Here is a 22,203-nt window from a genome sequence, read left to right as displayed (position 1 = left end):
TCGTTTCATTTCTATCCAATACAAGCACCGGATCGTATGGAAATCTGATGATTGAAGTCTTCAGCCTCCCCCCAATCTTGCAAGTTGATGAGTTGTAAGGACCATCAAAGCTAATACACATGCTCAACAAAACTCTTAAGAGGACCAGAGTACGGTTTTTCAACTTGATAAACTTGTCCCCAAAGTCGGACGCAAAAGGGCCCTCTTTTTTTTTTTTTCTTTTTCCGACGCAAGCACTCTTTGTATTTAACCTCATGCAATGGAATACGAGTTATTTTGCCTACCTACCCACGCAATATATGGGAAGGCTGCCTACATTGGCCCGTTTAAATTAATCATAACAAAAAAAAAAGAGTATCGAGCACTTGAATTTAGAAGAAACTGCAACGAAATGGTATTTTGCCTTGGCTAACGAAGGCTCCTGTTAGTTTAAGACCTACTGTCCAGTACTCTATAACTCAGAGCAACTCAAGAAATTTTATGCTAAGTTTCAAAATAGCTTGATGATACAAAAGAGACGTGGCACAAGATTCTGCAGGCAGACTAATTCATGCTGCAAGGCTTGGACTGAAGGAAGAGTAGTCTCTTCACACTAGTGTAGATGGTAGCTTTGAAATCTTTGGATGGAGATGATGCAAGCTTTCTTCACCAAGATCGACCCAACAAAAAGGTTTGCATTAACCAGAGGAAGCATAAAACAGATATCGACAGATCCACCATTGCAAACCCAATGATAAATAAATGAAAGACCACCACTATGTTCATCTTTGACCCAGGTTTGTGTAAACCTGGAGTAATACAATGTTCAGTGCGTAAAAGAAACTGGCTGTCAACTCCGGAATATAAAGTCAGCTAAAAAAAACCCTTCTCCAACTCTCAGAAAATAATTATGGATATGCCCATCGCAAAGCACCCCAAGGCCACCCATGGGCTTAAGCGTTCACCTGGATTAGAAAAGGGGAGATTTTCATGTTATGTATGCAAATAAATTTTCAACAAAGTGTAGAGATGATGGTGTAAATAAGGAAAATACATGACTCAGACAACAGTTCCCAGTGGAAAGCATTGTGCAAAGAGGCCTATAAATTAACTTGGGGTTGGAATAAATTAATTGTTAATGTAATGGTAAATTTTCATGCAGTTCCGAAAAGGCATCTAAAATATTGTTAGTGTTGGTATTGATCTGTGACTAAGAATTTGACAATGCATTTGTGGGCAACATCCTAAACTGAAACTGACAAATATTAGTTCTCATATTCAAATCAACCTATCTTTCTTAAATAACTACATCATATTGATGTTGACATTAAAAATTGGTAACGACATGGATTTTCCAGTCAATGAGAAAATCCCACAACCACTTAGCACTTAACCAAGAAAAAAAATAAGAGGTATCAGAACAATTAATCATTAACTTGGCAGAAGGATGAGAACCGAAGGATGAGAACCGATCACTAGCATCAAGGGTGCATATTTGTACTCCCTTCCCAAATTTAAGCATTTTAAGGATCTTCCACTCCTTTTCCTGATCTAACACACCCATAATAGGGATACACAGTTCAAATTAGGATGTATTCTTTAGTATCGCAAGCTGGCAAGATTGTTGGATCAGTTGCCTCTATAATGCAACCAATTTCCTTTAAAACTATTCTTTTCTAGCTGATCCAGAGGGATAGGATAGCTGGGCATCCTAACAACCCTGTAGAATTGTTGAATTCTGTACATTCTTTGAACACAGAGAGAGAGAGAGAGAGAGAGTGGATGTTTATCCATCTCTGCTTATAATTGTTCTTTCCTTTTGAAATGCTGTCCCCCACCACTGCAAGGACGCATATATACTCCACTTCAATGCTATTGGCAAATCAAACAATCACAATTTTTTTTAAAAAAATGACTTCCAACACATTTTTTCAGATATCTTAGTCTTATATGGGTTTCACTTTGGTGAAGCAGATTCTCCCTCAGTAAGTTACACACAGTGCATTACCTATGGCAATTTGTGGTGGGCCACCTGTCTTTTTTCTATTGAGTGCCATTTCTCACCATTTCTTTTCAAAGATATTAGTCATGTATACTTCGAATGATCCAGCATGTGTTGGTATCGTGAAAATCCCTCATACCAATCCAGCATGCATGTTGGCACAATATTGTTTGATAATACTGTTCCTAAGGCAATCTTGTTAGATCCGAAAATTGATGATGCTTTCCTTTATTTTGTAAAAACATTATTCAACCATATTTAGAAAAACATTACCTGAACTACATCAAAATAGGGGATACATATAAATGTATATGGGTCACTTCGGACTTCCCCAGATCATTTCTAAAAAGTAACAACTTCCATCCATCATGTAGAAGGTATCTCTATCATGTCTACATGCTTTCGTCATCATTCAAAAGGAGCTTCTGAAACACTTTCTACAGTCATTGTGTTTAGTATAAACAACACCATTTAAGTCTAGTCTTCCCAAAATGGGGACAGCCACAAAGCCCAACTATGCAAGAATTGCTTTCAGTCCAAAAATTCATTTTTTAGCAGAGTTCAAAATATTAATGTTTGGTGAAAAATATATGTCTGTGATATGCATATTTATATACATATCAGGTTGCAATATATAAAAATAGCAAGAAAGAAAGATTCACCCATTACAAAATTCTAAAATATTAGGAACCAGTCATACCTATTCTAGCTGCCTTCCAGAAGAAGCCACGAAACCTGCCATAAGCAAAAGTTAATAAGAAATTGAACTTCACAAAAGAATTTTAAATTTTCCATAATAGACAGGATAAGGCATTATGGTCATGGCACTGTTTGAACGATAAAATGAATTTTAATCTAAATCAAGAAAAGATGGAATCTGATTTCCCTGTTTCATCCAATGATCCACTAAATAAGGCATAGAACATGAAATATGTTTCCACAAACAAGAGCAACTGGTCCTCCTGTACCCCCTAGGACCACCTGATAAAAGCACCTAAAGGCCTGCATAAACCACTGCTAAACATATAAAAAAGTACTGTTAAACGTCTACACACTGGTTAGCCATTTAAGCAGCAATTTACCTACTGGTTGAATGGTTAGGCACTATCAACCCACAAAGCAACCACTTGAGTGCTTAGGTGGCTAACTTTTACAACACCAACTTATTTCTAAGTTATAAGGACAACTTATCCCTTTTTGATCCCCAAGACCTTTGTGAGGACATATCTTGGTTCAAATTTCGGACTCTTCCAGTATCTGCATGGAGCCCTGATTGGAAAGCCAGACCATCTGATTAGTTGATTAAATGATCTCAACCATCGATTACCACACCATGAGAATAAGTACTAGACATTTTGCACATGAGCCCCCATCTTACTTTCCACAATGTGCACATGAGCCCACATCTTACTTTCCACAATGCGCCTTCCTAATGACACATAAGGCAGTGCGTGCACAAGAACAGCAGTCCTAAACAGAAGTATCCCAGAGCTTGTTTCCATGAATAAGGGAAGTGTAAACATGGTTCCTTTGTAAATGTATTTTGTTCTTTTGTAAATGGGACTAAAGGATTTCATGGCTTCTGAGTATCAACCAAACAAATTGAAGGAAATATAAACATGGTTCAGCCATTATCCGAAAACACAAACATGGTTTGGGGCATAATTAAATGTGCTTGGTGCAGTTTAATTGCACTTCGGAAAAGGCTTAGACATAGATGGCCAGTAATATATAATAGCCCACAAGGCTCCTATGCCAGGTTCACTACACACAGAACCCACAAGAGTTCTTCCGGGCATGATTAAATGTGATCAGGTGCAGTTCAACTGCACTCAGCAAATAACAAAAGAGATATTCAAACTTTGGCATGAGAATAAATGTTTAGCCTGAAATGTAGAATCTAATCAGAGACCTTCATGCAAAAGCCTGCCTAATACATTAATTTCATAGAGAAACATAATCTAATCAGAATGTTGTATCAGTTAATCAGAATGCATGCCATGTCGTATTACTAAGAAATGGCAGGTAACAATTTTCTGGTCAAACCCCTCTCTTCAATTGATCGAGCAAGCTGAAGAATTTAAAAGAATGGTAGGGTGTGTGTCCCAGATATTACTTAACACAAAAACAGAATTCTCAACGGCATTCAAGAGACTGATCCATGGAAATGGGAGCAAGATAGGCCTCTTTCAGTAAAGAACGACAATCACAAAAAGCAGTAAAGAGTTGGGATTCAAAATCTGGTCCATAGAAAGCCACGTAAAGGCAAAAAATCTCTCATAATTTGACTCAAAAAAGTTATGATAACAAAACATTCTCTATAGATTGTGGCAAGAAGGCATCCTGATAACTACTCTATAGATTGTGCACATTGAAATCATGCTATATGTTAGCTAGATTCATCGTCTCACTCTGCATTGTTTAAGAAGCGGTCCTATTAATCCAAAAGGAAACTTTTGAATCATCCCTTACATTCGGAAAAGTAATTTTGACAATATGTAAAAACGCAGCAAGATAATTAAAATCGAGCATACACCTTTCTAATTGAACCGATTTTGACAAGTATCGGGTCGATCTTCTTGCGATTTTAGGGTGAACCATAAGGCTTGCAATTTTGGACTAAATCTGACGTTAAAATAAGAGAATATATCAAAATTACCCGGTCCTCTGTTCAAGAATGGTGGGGAACTGCATCTTGATGTAGGTACAGGTGCAGATCACAAACAGTACCACCGTCAGGAACGAATGGAAATTAAACAGCGCCGACTGAAAGATTCACCCAAAAAAAGGGCATAAAACTCCTTCATTTGAAGAGTTAAAAGTATCTCTATCGAAAAGAAAGAAAGATAACAAAAGAAATCGCGACTGTCTTCTTGCATTACCATGACGAGATTCGGCGTTTGGAATCGGATCAGAGAACTGAGATTTTGCGGGCAACGATCGAGGACGAAACGCGGAGAATTCTGAGATCTAGGGTTTCACAGCGGCGTTTCTTTCTCTTCTTCTTCGAGAGGGGGAGGTGGAGGCGCACCCCAGGCCCGGTGGTCCAGCAGTATCGCCGGCGAGCGGCAGGGGTCCGAAGGTTGCCGCCACGGCAGCGGCGGCCCGGCGGTTGTGGGAGAGAAACGGATGAGTGGCCGACAAAGAAGAGTAGCCGGTCTGATTGGGTCTGGGAAGGGATCGGAAGCGAATTGGGGGAAAAGAAAAAATTAAAAAGTTACTATAGTATATAGTGAAAGATATCGAGAAAATATTTGTTTTAAGCCCACTAGGCCGCGGCCCGAAACTAGATCAGGCCTGGGGTCTGGTTTGGTCAAGTGGGTTGAGATTGGGCTGGATCCCTCGACTTGAACGTCAGACAGCTGATTCTTGATGTCCTCTTTTACATTCAATTGGTGCTTGGGTCTTAGATAGGGGTGTAAGCAGCCGAGCTACGCTTGGCTTGAGCTAGCTTATTTGATCTTGAGCCAAGTTCAAGTTGCTCACAAAAAGCTCGTTTAAGAGATCTAGTAAATGTTTAACATTATATCTATATTTTTTAAAAAATATATTTATCCAACTTATATTATTTTATAATAAATAATTATAGAAATTTATTTATATAAATGATAATAGGTAAAATGATATATAGTATATATAGCTTATTTCTAGATTTATATTTCGAGCTAAGTCAAGCTGAGCCCGAGTAAGCTAAATCTAGCTCTAGATTGGATCATCTTCCGAGCAAGCTGAACTTGAGCTAGCCCGTGAACAAGTTGCTAATTTACCGGACCTAGCATTAGACAGCTTAACCTAGCATAGACTTGGATGATTGGATCATATGGCAAAGTCATTATCTTAACTAAGCATCGAGAAACCTAATTTCGAGTACCCAATACTGCCATTGTACTATGCCCAGAGTGGATTACATTTTAGTTCAACTAGAGCACGGCAGTGATAATGGTTGGGGACACAGATTTCCAAGAAAACTCCACCACAAAAGTATGAGGACCAGAGCACGGCAGCTTCTAATATTTTGGCCGGAGCCTAGTGATATGTCAAACTTGTTTGCAGTGTGGTCCTTACAGCTTATAGTTCCAAAGAAAGCATTCCTAACATATATAGGCATGCAAGGAAATAGAGAACAAATCAAATAAATATTACTGCATGAAAGGGCAAAACAAAGCAAGGGGCTGTATGATCTCGTAAAGTTCTACGTACAGCTGCAGCTAGAAATGTTATTTTACATTTGCAAGTATCTATTTGGCTTAACTGCGTTTGAAAACTGTATTTGCCATTGCTATGTTTAGTTGCTTAATCTAGAAAGGGTATGATTACCTTGCAATTACATGGTAAGGTTACATCCACTCACGTTATATAATGCATTACAATATTTTTATTACAACATAATATATTATATAGTATATTATAATCATAATATAATATAATTAAAATATTACATTATATATAATTATAAAATATAATATAATATAACGCAATCTAGTATATTATTTTATATGACATAATAGTATACTATAATATAGCATAACATAATAATAATATTTTTTATCCTATAATATAATATATTATAATTAAATAATATAACAAAATAATAATGTAGCATAACTTAATGTAATATAATATAATATAACAATCATACAACATAATATCATATAGTACAATATTTTCTTATATTATAAATAATATATAATATAACATATACAATATAGTATATTCAATGTAGTATAAGATTATATATATATATATATATAAAATAATATAATGTAGCATACTATCTAATACATAATGTAATGAATATTATAATACAATATTATAGCAACTCATAAAATTATCTTATTATCTTTCTTTAATAATTATTATTATGTTATTGTAATAATTACTATATTTACATATTTTCATGCTATAATGACATTATATCATTATATTATAATTATATATAATATATACTACTATATGATATTATGGACACCAATTATTATTATCAAATAAGAAACTATTATAGTATGAATTATGTTAATATTATGATAACATTTTACAATTATAATCATAGTAATATTAATATTTTATGATTATTAGAGAAAATGGTAGGTGATCGTAGCCTCTGGCTACATCTAGAATCTACATTCGGGGATGCCACCCATTTTTGACTGCATCGCTCGATGCAGCAGTTCTTAGAATGCATCTGGGTTGCCTACATCTAGCCCAGCTGCAGGCAAGCACCTGCATCCATCTGCCTGCAATTAGAATGCAGCATCTGAGGCTCAGATACAGGCAAACAAACAGCCCCTAAGAGCTACTGTTCAAACCAATACAGGCAACCAAACAGCCCCTAAGAGCTACTGTTCAAACCAATACAGGCAACCAAACAGCCCCAAAGAGCTACTGTTCAAACCAATACAGGCAACCAAACAGCCCCAAAGAGCTACTAAAATGAACAGACTCAAGCTCCACAGAGCCTTCCATATTCTGTGGTCACAGCACACATTCTTAAATGAACAGACTCAGGCTCCACAGAGGTCTATTCAATTGTACCAACCAGCAAAGTTACATATTCGATGTAGGATTACCTCGTTACATAATGTGCATGGCCAGACTTGAAATATGGAAGGCTAGTTTGCAGGTAGAGAACCATTCCATTCGCAAATCCATACCCATTAACAGTATAGAGAATGATAAAAAGCTACATCATCTGCTCCATTCGATGCCACTTAAGTCATGTTCCACCAGAATATATCAAGATCCAGGCCAAATTATGGTTTCAAGTTTGAAACGAGAAAATTGGGAGTCTTGGAAAGATGAGCAACCAAATTGAAGACTCTGAAGTTGAAAACAGTACTGCACTAACCGATTGTGATGGGTATTGTGACATTTCCCAAAAGAGAATACCATTAGCATGTAAGACTTTTGAAAAAAGTGATCTGGTAAAAGGCATTTCTCGCACATTGCCTTGGTATATTTTCATTTTTTCTTCTTTCCACCCTTTCCAGATTTTGAAGGCCCTGCATTTGATGTACTCGTAGCCTCCTGTTTCTTCGTTCTACCATGATGTTTGGGAACCAACTCTGCAATTTGGAGCATCAGCTGCTTTCCTGTGAAACATCAACAGTATCAGTGTCGATATCCTAAGTGTTTAACATCCATCAAATGCATCACCTCAGTAATTGTTAAGAATTCTACATCTGCGGCAATTTTGTTGGCAAAGATTGAAGAAGAAAATATCTTCCAACCTATGCTTCCTATCTATAACACGCACAACAGGTGAAAAAAGTGTCCCACCCTTTTGAATGCAGTGGTAACTTCAGCATTAGTGTGGTTCCAGAATTGCAGAAAAATTTGCATGCATGACTTTCCATTGGGCAGCCAACCAGCCTTCTCTTGGTTAGCATCCCTCTCCACCTGGGAGAGGTTCCAGCATTCAAACCCTAGTGGTGGAAAAAGACTTTGCAAGTAGAGAAGATTGAGCCCAAGCAAAAATGATGCAATATAATATATTTTCAAAGTGATTGCATGTACTATCTTCAAGGGATCAGACTGATGCCCTCTACGATCTATATAACATAAGGGCATGAGAAATTTTAGCACTCTGTTATCTGCCAAATAAGGAACAAATGACTTGAGGAATATACACAGAGTCAAGGTCCATAGTTATTTTGATTTTGTTAGAAATCACCGATGTAGCCCATGATTTTTTTTTTTTAACAAAGAAATAGTTGATCACCCATCTCCAGGGTCCTAAGTGAGAAATCTGACATTGGTACCAAAAGTTATTTGATATTTGGAGCGTCCATACCCAATCCATTGATGTGCACATCGACTGTAAATATGTGTTTCCCAACATCAAGCGATCGGTTATGGTAATCAATGTCAATGACAAATGGCTTACAGGAGTCTTCAAAGTTGATATTACTTTCATGCCTTAAGCCTTGCCAAAGACCTTCTAAAGCAGTTACATTTTCCTTGTAACTTTAATAATACTCAAATGGAACTATGATCCTCCATGATGCCCACATAAGAACCAGTTCGATGTCAGTTTCATAAGAATTATTGCACAATATAAACTTGAGTACCGCAAAATAGGATTAGTTAGGTAAGAAATAGAACCACAGCTATATGGTCCTGTGTCTTACTAAAAATAAATAAAATTATCCTTCTTAAGAATAATTGTTAGGAAACAAAGATTCTCAAATCCTTACGGGTGCCAATGGCAGGATTATACAGGGACCCATCCTCCCTTTTCAGCAGCACCCTCACCCTTCCTCTCTGCATGAAGTCTCGGGGGTATGCCTTATCCAACTGCAAGCATTGTTAACATAACTAGATATAAATAAACTAACAATGATTTTCAAATGCAAGATAACTAGAGATAGAAGGATACAAAAGGAGGTGGGAGACTGAGAGACCTCAATGGCAAAGGGAAGCTTGAGATAGCTGCAACAATCGCCGATCTCAATACAGGTGGGGTTCTCGCATGCTTTTTCAGCACTGACACGGCGGCCTTCGGCAATCGTCTTTTTTGAGTTTATATAGACAGGATAGACTATTATCCATTTCTTTATGTTGGGCATTCCATCCATCCTTCGCCTGCAGTTTCCTTGCTTCTTGAATCTCCTTCCACAAATTATCTGAAAAATAAATGTATCTCTCTGAAATCAACATGTTTATGCATTTGATTTGCCGAGTATAAGCACAATCTTCTTTTTCTTCTTTTTCTTTTTTTGTGGTTTCTCTCAGGGGCCGGGGGATGTCGACCAACAAAAAATTTTGATAACTAATTTTGAAACTAGCGAAATCGTTTGCAATGAATCAAACTCAAAATTCTATATTTGAATCTCAAAAATGTTCCAGGACCAATAAAACGAGAAGAAATGTTCACTTTAATACACACGCATGAATTTTGACACAGAAAAGAAGCTCCTTTTCCCATACAAAATATCTTCATAGTATTCTTACCCTTCAAAAAAAAATAATAGTATTCCATCCCATTCTATTCCAGGCAAACCTGAATAATGGATTAAATCAGACAAACAAATAAAGTAAAACAAAAAAACCACGTTGTTCTGAGACATTTCAACAAGCACCTGGTTCATTCTTTGATTAAATATTGAGATTTCATAAATTTAACTTTTTTAGAAAAAGACGGAAATAAAAGCATCTCCCACTAGATTACATCATAAATTCATCCCTCTCTTCCCCCTTTAGCATTTCCATCAAAAGTTAAGCATAACAATAATAACAATATAAAAGGCAATCTTCCTTGAGACTGGATCAGCCCCAATTGAATCGGAGAGAGAGAGATCCACCGATATTTGGGTTCCCTGATCCCACGCGACCCGGGCAAGGAAGGAAAACAGCGAGAGATGGCAGAAAGGAATTAGGGTTTCTTTGGAGGGAGGAATAGAGAGATCGTACGCGTCCGAAGGCGCTGCCCGTCGGAGTTTGTGCTGGAAGAGGAGGCGGCGGACGATGTCCGTCGTATGCGAGAGAAGAGTGGAATCGAGTTGCTTTCTCCTGGAGCGTGATTCGTCGAATCTATTGCAGGTGGAGCTGGTTGAGTGATATGAGCAATCGAGCTTGGTTTCTCGTTGTGGTTGTGGGTTACATTGAATTCAATTAAGGTGTACTTGGTTCGGGGTTGAAATCATAAATAAAATTAAAATAGTAAACAAAATAGATTGAGTTTCAGAGAATTAGGGTATTTTTATTTCTATTAGAATTCTAATAAAAATAAGACTACCATCGTCCCAACTCACTATAACTAAATGTACCCTTAAAAGATTCAATCAAGTTAGTTTTGCCGGCTCTACAATGACATTTTTTTTTTTTAAAATGTAAGAAGAAACATAAGGTCAACATCACTCAGGATTAGCGAAGGGGTATGGCCACTAAACTAACACTTTGAACAAAAAATTTAAAATTATTAATAAAATCTTTCAATTTTTAATAATAAATTTAATTGATTTAATAAAAATTATAAAAAGGAGGAATTGAAATTCTATGAAAATGTTTTATCTCCAAGTGCCAATCTCCATTTGCTTTTAATTGATTTGGTGAGAGACAAAAACTCATGGTAAACAATCCTAAATAAATTTTTAATAGCAGAGAAAAATACTAGAGAATAAGTTTCTTTCCTAATATACAAACTCTCTTTCTTTTTGAAAACATGATTGATTCAAAGAACAGAAAACTCCTAGTTTTCTCTCATATATGAAGTTCTCTTTTCTCTTTTGTTGTATCTTGTTTCTATTCTCTCCCCCAGTATTTTTGTAAAGAAAAATAAATGTTTAGAGACACTAGTTCACCATTTTAAAACTTGTATATTGAGGAAAAGCAGTATGACAATTTTCAATTTGCAACTATTTGGATGTTGTAATTCATTACATAACATAAAAACATCCCACAATATATATGACTTTGTCACAATCTAAAATGCATTTATTTGAAGTGCTTGCTACATGGTTTAGTCTAATTTAGTCCCTCCAATTTTAAGAAACAATGTTTTGAATTTATTTGGTGGAATAGACTAGGAGCTCCTATTTTTTTCACCTAGTAAAATTGAATAGTTTCTATAGAATATCATGTACATCCATAAAATGAGTTATCGATCTGTTGAGATGGTTAAGATTGGAAGTTATATGCTAGCGACATGGGACCCATCCTAACCTCCAACTAATTTTGACCAAATTTTCCCTGCCTAATTCAAAAAGAAAAATGAAAAGAAAAAGAAAGAAAGATAGCAAGAATAAGAAGGAAGAAAGCACGTGCTTAAACTAAATTAAAAGTCAACCCTAAAGTCAAGATAAATGTACCATTTTTATTAAAAAAAAATAAAAGTCAACTTGAACCCAAAATAAGTTAATTTTTTCTTGAAAGATATTTTTTAACAAAAATTACCTTAAAAGTCCCCCAGCATGCTTGGTACCTACCTGGCTAGCTTATTACATATTCACTTCTAAACTTTAGGGTCACGTATAATAAATCTTCTGGCTACAGTTTATATAAGCTCATTACAAAAATATCATCAATTACTTTCACCCTGAGATCCATTTTGGTCTTTCACCATGAGATTTCTTTATTTTTCTACGCATCCACTTTTTAATGTTCTAATTACTTTCATTCTACTTGTAATTACTTGGCTGAAAGGATTAATTCAGGCAACTTGGTCAAGTCATGTGAAACTACTAAGCTAGCTAGATTTTTGTAAAAAAAACATAAACCATGTTAGGACTTAGGACACTCACCAACGTTTTTGTAAGATGAGACCACGATAATTTTGATGGTGCACGGTCGAGAATAGAGAATTGGGATCTTAGTTTGTTTTGATTGAGATGATAATCTAGGAATTCATAGAAAGAGTCGAGATATTTCAAGATATTGATCAAACATGAGATCTTGCATATCTTAATGTTGACAGATATTAATAAAGTCAATGTTAATTGCAACTTTGTATTTTATTATCTAATCAATAAAATATATATACTATATTACTAAATAATGGATTTGTCTGTCAAATTTTGTGTCTGAAATGGTCTTAGTTCCTCTCTTCAAAAATACCTATGAAAAGTTAACCATGTGCATCTTTATTAGATAATAAAGTCCCCCCCCCCCCCCCCCCCCATCTACATGTTTCTTCCGAGCATCCCACAGCTTTCTACAACCCTAATAGATTGGATTCTTTTTAAATTAAAAGTAAGCGAAAATGTTGATAAAAGCTTTCTACAACCCTAATAGTTTGGATTCTTTTTAAATTAAAAGTAAGCGAAAATGTTGATACTTTTATATAATCTATATATTTTATCTCTTTTATTTCTCATTTTTTTGAATTTTTGAATTTATTAATTTAATGTGCATTGCACTTGTCCATTTCTAGTTTATTCAAAATCATAAAAGGAACATTCGTATCATATTTTCCATATTTTGGGATATATTGGTTCATGTCTGCCCATTTAACAAAGGTGAAAATTTCATATAGATGCTCCAATATGCAAAACCAAGATGAGAAACTTGGGACCAATAAAACATGAATTTTAAACACTACAAAATGACACAACTTTATTTTTACAAGATAACTAAATTCTTATCAAAAAAAGTTTATACTACGAACTCTTGAAATAGGACCCACATGTCTTTGCTCCTAGGTTTTTGATCTCTATTGGTTACCTGGTCTATATTAGCAAATAATTAGCGAATTCACTATTACAACTAACCATTTTCATTTATGTAAGATCAACAACTAGAACATGCTCCTTGAATCATCCGAATCTTAAATGTCTTCACCTTTCAAGGCTAAGAATTATCCAAATTGCTCAAAAAAACAAATATCTAAATAGTTATCAATCAACTTGGCAGCAGGAGTTCGAGCCCATCTTCATGTTGGCTACCCGTAAGCTTAAGATGTAGATTCTCTTAACCTAAATTATTCGGCCAAACAACAAGATGCTTAAGCAAGCCAATACTTCACATAAGGGTTCTAGCAGCGTCTCACATATTAAAAGAGAAGAAGAAATGATTATTTCACGAGCCAAACACAACATGTCAAACATCTGGTGAAAAAGTACATATATATTTAATGCAACTTGCCAGCCTAAGTTTCACCTTGCACCATCAGTTTCATATACACACACACACAACTTGCCAACCTAAGTTGCCATTGAGAAAAAGGTTTGAATAGAGAAAAAAAATTGAAAAAATATTTGCTCCCATTTAAATAATAAATTTGCTAATAGATTCCAGGCAAATGATTTTCAGAATATAACAAAATTTTATAAAATTTTGCAGATAACAATTTTGAAAAAAAATCTCAAAACTCTTCAAAATACTGTTTAAGAACTAGAAGAAATAATAAAGATTCTGAGGAGGAAGGAAGAAGGGCCCTTTTTGAGCCACAAAGCTCTATATTTATAGAGTCTGAATTGGTGCAAAGATATCTTTTCTTCTTGAAAGATATGCAACTCTTCAGTTTAAATCTAAAATCTAATAAAATAGTTGTTCTGCAGCAGTCTGCGATGCAAAAGTATTTTTCCAAAGTCATGAGGTAAAGACACCGTAGAATAGGTATATTGGGAAAAGCAATGCTGAACAATGGTCAACCTCTCCTTGGTTGGATTCTTATTCAGCAAGTTGATATGTCTTTGGACGTCTTTTATTTATTAACTTAATACAGAGTCACTGTCGTTAACAAACCACACAAGAAAGATTCCTGCAGCCATGCTTCGTCAATAATGTGCTATTTTAGGCTTGGTTTGGTTTGGAGAGAATATAGAATAAAAAGTGTAGTCAATGAAAAAAAAAAAAAAAATAGTTAGTGTTTTTAAAAAAGATAAAAAATAGTATTTTCATAAAAATAAGATTTTCGTATTTTATAGAAAAGAAATTAATGAAAGATATGAAAAAAAACTATTTTTTCACATTGTGAATTGGAGCTTTTTTTTTCAAAAATAACCTTAAGTCATAAAAAAATATATAGGTAAGATTTTTTTTAATTAAGAGTATAATCGGTACTTCATATAATTTTCTCAAGAAAGTAAATGCCCAACCAAATATTAGTCACTATGTAACGTACCACTTTTTCATGATCATTCAAATATATCAAAATTATTTTTTTAAATATTATATTTTTATAAACTATTTTTAAAAAAAATTAGTGAAAAAAAAATTCTCGCGAACCTCTACCGAGCCCCTTCTCCTTTCCCCCTTCACTGTTCACGCTGGCTGAGACAAACAGCTCGTTTCCAACGGTTACTTTCGATGTTCTCCCGCCCCTTTCTCAAATATTATATTCCAAAAGGTCGCCGCCTGGTCACCACATCCAGGCGACAACAGCTTCCGCTGCGTTGCGACGCGGCGAGGCGGTGATCCTGGTGACGATGCCGGCGACGTTTCTCTTCACTCGATAGCCAGTAGGCGGTATCCGGATAACATCACCAGTATATGATATTCCCAGCCCGGGAAAATCAGCTGTCATACCCTCAACAGCGACATCCAGATTACAAAACACCACAACATGACACGTGAGGCTCACCTCCACCACAGAACACATGTTGGATTTTTAACCGTAGCGTACGATGACCCCGTGGGCTATCAGTACCTTTGGAATCAAAACATCAAATCACCGTCGCATCAGAGTTTGAGGTCTACGGATCGGACGGTGATGGTCGCTGCGGCGGGCTGGCTTTCGTCGTCCATTATCTTATTCTGTTCACAACGTGTGTCCACTTGTTCAAGTGGTCGGGCCGATTCCAGATGGAATCACCGACCTCCATCTCGTGTGCTCGCTGTCTCTCCTTCCGACGTCGGCAGCCGAAGACGAGGACGAGAGGCCCTCCGCTGCCGGGCGGGAGCTCATGGACCTCGATTTGGACCTTGATCTCGACCCCGCCTCCTGGCCGTTCGATCCCATCGCGCTCATCACCGGCCCTCCGTCCCCTTCTCTTCTCTCGTCGTCCTCGCCTCAGAGCCTTCTCCAGTTCCCCTTCCCGTCGCCTCCTTCTCCTCTCTGGCTTTTCGAAGACAGAGGTTTCGATGCCTTGAATTCGCTCTTGGAGGGCCCCAGATTCGTCACCTGTGAGCTCCCTCACCAGCTGTTCGGTTTTGACTTTTAACTCTGTTGTTCCTTGGATTCGTGCCTTGTTTCCTGGGATGTTTTCTGGGTTCTTTTCGTGGAGATTTGTTTTGGATAGTCTTTGTTGCCCGTATTATTAGATTCTTTGCTGTCGAGTTTTTCAAAAAAGTTTTTCAAAAAACACATGAAACGACTTACTTTTTTGGAAATTAAGGAACTTTCTGGGGTTGGTAGCATTATGCTTGCTTCTTTTTGATCGGGATCTTTTTTTTGTGATTGTTTTGCTATTGCTGAGTGTTATTTTTATAGTATTTTTTGGTTTTCTTCTTAATCTGAGTAAAAAAAATCTTTTTTTGGGGAAATTTATGAAATTTGATGGAATCAATAGAATTGCGAGTACTTTTTTTTTCTTGATTATGAATTATGCGTACTATGAAAATGATTTAGCTTCACTTCGATCTGCCATACAGAATTTTCACTATATTTTTGCATGAAGACGCTGCAGTGCAGTAACAGTTAAACAGTGTCACAATTGTAGTTGCAATCGTCCTGAAGTCATGGTTACGTCGCAATTATTTATGCTTCAGTCTGTACCTTAGAGATAATTTTTTGAAACTTCTACATGCTAGGTATTATTAGGTAATTCTAATAGTGACCATGTTAGTATGCTCTGATAATTCTATGAATAATTATAACATCTTGACCTTGTATTCTGATATCCAGGTAATTCTGGTGCAACTAATGGAAACATTAGCAGTGGAGCCAACAATAACACAAGGCAGCGTCAGTTGTCATCGGAGGAAGAGAATTCTAATGGCTCATGCATGTTCAAGGCGAGGATGTCACAGGCGCTTCGATACCTTAAAGACTCAACCAATCAGCATTTGCTGGTTCAGGTTTGGGCACCTGTGAAGAATGGAAATCGATATGTCCTCACAACCTCGGGGCAGCCCTTTGTTCTTGATCCTCATAGTGTTGGACTTCTTCACTATCGGACTGTGTCTGTGACTTACATGTTCTCAGTTGATGGAGATCAGGATGGAGATCTGGGACTCCCAGGCCGGGTCTTTAGGCAGAAAGTGCCAGAGTGGACACCTGATGTTCAGTTTTATAGCACAAAGGAGTATCCACGGCTTAGTCATGCCCTTCATTATAATGTTCGGGGCACTTTGGCTCTGCCAGTTTTTGAACCTTACGATCAGTCTTGTATTGGTGTGGTCGAACTCATAATGACATCACAAAAGATCAATTATGCTGGCGAGGTCGATAAAGTCTGCAAAGCTCTTGAGGTTGGGAATCGTTTTTTTACCTGATCATCTGACTTTGGTGTTTCAATTTGTTTTTATTGAGCTTATGAAACGATTATGTCACTGCATTCCATTACTAATTCTGCTGTAAAAATGATCATCTCTCTTAGGTTTGATGGTGTCTATTAAGAGCAGTAGCTACTTTTAGTTTCTTAAAAACAAAAAGGATGGTAATTTATGAGTTTTTACATCAAGTTCTATATGTTAAGTTTATTATATTGCAACTTGAGGAAATCTAATATGTTTGGGGAAAAAATGCAATGTTTTCATTGGTAAATTTTGTGAGACTGCAGAACAACTTACAAGTTACAAGGGTCCAAAGAGGAGTCATCATGTTTTAGGTTACTAGATTATGAGATGTGCTCAGATGAGAAATATGTTTTTCCTCAAACAGATTATCTACCTAGAATTTTTCTTTCTGTTTACTGTTTTGAGTCTATAATACACTTTGATACATGGGCTGTTGTCTGCATTAAAAGGCTGATCATGAGTTTGTGTGCATGTGAGGTGGGAGGGGGGAGCTATAAAATCTAATTTGTTTGGAAAACAACAAAATTTTGTGAGACCACAGACAACTTACAAGGATCCAAAAAGGAGTTGTCATGTTTGATGTTACTAGATTATGAGTTGTGCTTAGATGAGATATGTTTTCCTCGGACAAGAATATCTATATGGAATTTTTCTTTCTGCTTGCTGTTTTGAGTCTATAATATGCTCTGGTATATGGGTTGTTGGCTGCATTAAAAGGCTGATTATGAGTTTGGGTGCATGCAAGGTAGGAGTGGGCGGGGAATATAAAAGAAGAGGTTTTGTGGCTTCATCTTATGGATTAGCGAAGTGCATAGGGCATAGAACTTATGGATGAAATGGTGAAAAAATTGATTTTTTTGGTGCATCCATATGCCCAGCAAAGGTCTAAGGAGGCTCAGAAAATGAAAGAATTTGCATGAAGGAACTGAAATAAGTGAAGAAGACCATAGACTATCCAAATGAGAGTTATTGGGGAGAGTTTGCTAAAAGCTTTTCTTGACAAAGCATGTAGTTTTAAAAAGGACAGGCAGATGTCGAGTGTAGAACTTTTTTTTTTGCTTCTTGATGCAGGGCGGGGACGGGGAGCGAGAGAAGAGTGCTGTCTCTGTTATAACTGAAATCAGCTTACAGTAATTTCCATAATCACATTAATTAAAAAACAATCACATATTTAAAATTACTTAGGTGCTTAGCAAAGTAGTGTTTTAAATTTGACTATGTAATTTATAATTTAACAAAGTTCTATATTATTTTTGAAGTCAGCAAGAAAATGAAGGGCATTTTTTAATGTTGAGGATAGTTACGAACTTTTCAGGAATTCAGATAAATGGTACCAATTTCAAAATGTTACCTGGGTGTCTCTATGACAAGGCATAAACATTCTTGACTTAAAAAGAAAGATGGGTCATGTTGTGACCTCATTGGTGGCCTGTTCACTAAAGTGGAATATTCTTTGAAGGATGTCTGATTATGTTGTTTTCTTTTCCTTTGACTCTCCTTTCAGTAACATATTTTTAGTTCTATGCAGGCAGTAAATCTAAAAAGTTCTGAAATTCTTGACCATCCAAATGTTCAGGTGGGTCATAAATTGTTGCAGCAGTAGACTAAATTATTTCATTTGATTTCTTCTTAAGTACATGTTAATCTCTCTTTCCTGAACCAGATATGCAATGAGGGACGTCAAGCTGCTCTGGCTGAAATATTGGAAACCCTCACCATGGTCTGTGAAGCACATAAATTGCCTTTGGCCCAGACATGGGTTCCGTGCAGACATCGTAGCATTCTTGCACATGGTGGTGGTTCGAAAAAGAGTTGTTCCAGCTTTGATGGCGGTTGCATGGGACAGGTCTGCATGTCAACGACTGATGCAGCATTTCATGTCATTGATGCTCACATGTGGGGATTCAGGGAGGCATGCACGGAACATCATCTTCAAAAGGGACAAGGTGTCGCTGGCAGGGCATTCGCATCACGGAGGTCGTGTTTCTCTAAAGATATTACTCAGTTCTCCAAAATTGACTATCCCCTAGTCCACTATGCTCGAATGTTTGGATTGGCCTGCTGTTTTGCTCTATGCTTACAGAGTACTCGGACTGGCAATGATGATTACATATTAGAGTTCTTCCTGCCACCTGACTGCAAGGATACTGGTGAACAACTGGCATTGTTGCAGTCAATGAGAACTATGATGGAAAAATGTTTGCGTAGCCTAAAAGTTATCACTGATGTTGAACTACAAGGAGGATCGTCCCTTGAAGTTATTGACATGCTTGAAATCAGGAATCAAAAATCGGAACCTAAACCAATCTATATTCGAAGTTGTGAGAATCGTCTTCATGCTTTTCCTGAATGGAATCTTGTCGAGGCCCTTAATGAGATGCAGAAAGAGAAACTTTCAATGCCTGAGTTGTCAGAGCAGCATTTTCTAACAGATGCTAATGATGGAAAGAATAGCAAGATTGTTGTTGATTCAAACAGTACTGGAACTCCCAGTTCTTCATTGGTCAATAAAAACAATAAGCCACTTGAAAGGAGACGAGGTAAAGCTGAGAAAACAATCAGTCTAGAGGTTCTCCGACAGTATTTTGCTGGGAGCCTGAAAGACGCTGCAAAGAGCCTTGGAGGTAAGCTTAAGTGCATAACTGATGCCTGCAGTCTTGCCTATAAGCTCTTGGTTAGCAATATTTATGGATCTTAAATAGATGATGTCAATGAAGCAATGCACCTTTAAGATATAGTCATCATTATTTTTTCGTTCTTCTCTGTTTTCTCAGTGCAATTCATGATGTACAATTGGCCTCCGCTTGTTTATCTTCTTACTTGTGTAACTGGAATTCTCAGGGACTTCGACTCCACCACGAGATTCAACTTTTTTCAAATTTTTAATTTTCTTAACATACAAAAGTGAGTCTATAGAATCCCAATGCTCATCAACTGTTTATGCAAGATCACATGCATTGCATGTGCGTAATGCTAGTTTTTTGAAAATCCTACCTTTGCTTGTTGCATCTTGCAGCTCGTCTCAAAATACATAATCATGTATTTTGCATTTTATATATGTCATTGTGGAGCTTCATCTATCTGAAAATAGTTATTTTATGGTTTCACAGTTTGTCCTACAACCATGAAACGTATCTGCAGGCAACATGGAATCTCCAGATGGCCATCTCGCAAGATCAGTAAGGTCAACCGCTCTCTTTCCAAATTGAAAGGAGTAATAGAGTCTGTTCATGGGCCAGGCGGATTTGATCTGACCTCGCTAACTGGTTCACTTCCTGTCTCTGTTGATTCCATCTCTTGGCCCACCAAACTAGATAACTCCAAACAGAGCAAGGGTGTCAAAGTTCTTGATCCTCATGGCGAAAGAGAGAAGGGATCACTGATGCATAAATCAGCAGATGATGAGGACCATTGCAAAAAGTTCATAGCTCAACAGGATTCTGTTCATGATTGTACCGGTATTCAGCTTGGACCTGGTAAGCCCTCCCATTCTTCAAAATCAGGAAACTCTTCGGCTGAAGGGAGCATGAATCCCCCTATTTCTGAAGGTTCATGTCAGGGAAACCCAATGAATGAAACCCATACGGGTAAACACTTTGCTTCTTCCATCAAGGAAATAGGCGAAAATGTTAGTGATCCATTAGGATTCACTAGACAGCCTGCTCAAGATCTGAATCGGTTTGGAGGTTGTTCAATATCTGATGCTATTGCAGTGGAGCCACAACCTTCACTTGGTGAAATTCTTATTAAAGATTCAGGTAGCTCCAAAGATTTGAAAGATCTCTGTACTTCTACAATGGATGATTGTCGTGACGAACACACCTTAGGCCCTGCCAGCAATCCAGCGGAACTGAGGACGATACAAGATTTGAGGACTGCGACCGTAAAGGTGAGCTACAAGGAAGATATTTTAAGGTTTCGGTTGGGATGCACTGCCGGTATCATGGTATTGAAAAATGAAATAGCCAAGAGACTGAAGCTGGAAATTGGCACATTTGATATAAGGTATCTGGACGATGATCATGAGTGGGTGATGCTGGCCTGTAATGCTGACCTTGAAGAGTGCATGGAAATTTCAAGACTTTCAGGTGGGCGTGTGATTAGGCTGTCAGTTAACGGCATTCTTCCTAGCCTTGGAAGCTCATGTGAGAGTTCAGGAGGATGAGCAACATAGCTTTCTTGCTCAACTTGTAAAATGTGGATTCTTGTTCTGTGAGCCTGCTTTATGTTGTACAATATTCATGGGATTAGGTAAGTCAGCTTCAAATCATTGTTTGATGGCTGCATATGGTCTATATATGATCATATCGTTGCATGCGATGAAAGTGCGCTGTTCTGCAGGTTTTTATGATGGATATAAAGTATGTATTTCTGAATCATTATCGTTAAAAATGAAAGAAAAATATATGGATGAGCCCAGAGACCCTTGATTCCTAATCTAATGGCCTGTAGCCTGCTCTTATTTTCTTGCTTTTTGTTTTTTAAGTTTTTCAAGTGAGCTCAATTTATGGCTTATGTCCTAACACCAGGAAAGGTCACATAAGACTCGTGTGGTTCGGCATTAACGATCACTTATAGATTCTTATGATGAAGCTTGAGTTTTCCTCATTGCTGCTTTTGAGGGTTGTTTCACTCTGCATGTACATTGAATAACTAAGGCAAATCCTTTTTGAAATATTCAACTCTGCGAAGCGCATGAGTATATTCGAATCCTTTTGCCTGACAGAACATGAATGGCATGTGAATTACTGTGGTGGTGGGGGCGGCCATGGTGCCTAGGAACTGTAAAGCTAAATGCTAAGGACAGTTGAAAGGACCCATTGCCTTGGTTCAGGACCTTGAGGTACTCTCTGTTCTCTCTCGTCTTTTGTTTTGTTTCCCAGATTTTTATCACTCATTATTCACAACAAAAAAAATGTAGGTTGGTTGTGAAGAACCGGGTAACTCCATGGGGTTCAGGTAGTTAGACCAGTCCACCCCTCTCTCCATCAGTCCACCTACCACCACCCAAAAAATAACAATAACAAGATCACTATTATTGCTATTATGTGAACAGTCAACGGCCGTTTCATGAAATTAGATGCTTTTGAACTGTTCTTCTCTTTTGAGAGTTTGAAAAGGAAGTTCACATCTGTGTTTCTTGACTACTGCTTCGTTTGCTTCAGATATCCTTGCGTCTAACTTGATTTATATCTAATCCTCTCTCACTTAATGCACCATGGAGTTATTAAGGTTGATCCATGGGACTTTCATAACATCTAGCTTACTTCCTGGATTATGCTGCCTCTGCTTGGGACATAATATCCTTGTACCTGACTAAATATTAT

At 37.1% G+C, this 22,203-nt stretch overlaps 3 protein-coding genes across 7 annotated transcripts; 1 reads left to right on the top strand and 2 right to left on the bottom strand.

Moving 5' to 3' along the window:
- Window positions 1-736: 736 nt before the first annotated feature.
- LOC103702489 (uncharacterized) lies at window positions 737-5,174 on the bottom strand. The gene is made up of 4 exons (XM_008784938.5): window positions 4,864-5,174; window positions 4,641-4,747; window positions 2,682-2,716; window positions 737-944 (listed from the first exon to the last, which is right to left on the bottom strand). Exons 1-4 carry the CDS (start codon window positions 4,864-4,866, stop codon window positions 877-879), a joined length of 213 nt encoding a protein of 70 aa, XP_008783160.1. The 5' UTR covers window positions 4,867-5,174; the 3' UTR covers window positions 737-876.
- Window positions 5,175-7,321: 2,147 nt separating this feature from the next.
- Window positions 7,322-10,587, bottom strand: LOC103702488 (signal recognition particle 19 kDa protein). 2 transcript variants are annotated; one of them, XM_008784937.6, is made up of 4 exons: window positions 10,391-10,544; window positions 9,382-9,603; window positions 9,175-9,274; window positions 7,322-8,070 (listed from the first exon to the last, which is right to left on the bottom strand). In XM_008784937.6, the coding sequence occupies exons 2-4, from the start codon at window positions 9,553-9,555 to the stop codon at window positions 7,940-7,942; spliced, it is 405 nt and encodes a 134-aa protein (XP_008783159.1). In that variant the 5' UTR covers window positions 9,556-9,603; window positions 10,391-10,544; the 3' UTR covers window positions 7,322-7,939. The 2 variants fall into 2 exon arrangements, with proteins under 2 accessions (XP_008783159.1, XP_089786981.1); XM_089930855.1 differs by having other exon boundaries at window positions 7,713-8,070; window positions 10,282-10,587.
- Window positions 10,588-15,113: 4,526 nt separating this feature from the next.
- LOC103702487 (protein NLP3-like) lies at window positions 15,114-21,313 on the top strand. 4 transcript variants are annotated; one of them, XM_088722231.2, is made up of 7 exons: window positions 15,192-15,541; window positions 16,263-16,828; window positions 18,405-18,452; window positions 18,540-19,500; window positions 19,718-19,780; window positions 19,987-20,055; window positions 20,191-21,313. In XM_088722231.2, exons 1-7 carry the CDS (start codon window positions 15,322-15,324, stop codon window positions 21,039-21,041), a joined length of 2,778 nt encoding a protein of 925 aa, XP_088578357.2. In that variant the 5' UTR covers window positions 15,192-15,321; the 3' UTR covers window positions 21,042-21,313. The 4 variants fall into 4 exon arrangements, with proteins under 4 accessions (XP_008783157.4, XP_088578357.2, XP_008783158.4 ...); XM_008784936.5 differs by lacking the exon at window positions 19,718-19,780; XM_088722230.2 differs by having other exon boundaries at window positions 19,987-21,313.
- The last annotated feature ends 890 nt before the right edge of the window (window positions 21,314-22,203 follow it).

The sequence above is a fragment of the Phoenix dactylifera genome, chromosome 5, assembly GCF_051530095.1.
Source record: "Phoenix dactylifera cultivar Ajwa chromosome 5, Ajwa_hap1_PhDact_Kaust_v1.1, whole genome shotgun sequence".
In the NCBI taxonomy this organism is placed as follows: domain Eukaryota; kingdom Viridiplantae; phylum Streptophyta; class Magnoliopsida; order Arecales; family Arecaceae; genus Phoenix; species Phoenix dactylifera.
Note: the sequence above shows the minus strand (reverse complement) of the source record. Positions and strands in the feature narration are given on the sequence as shown.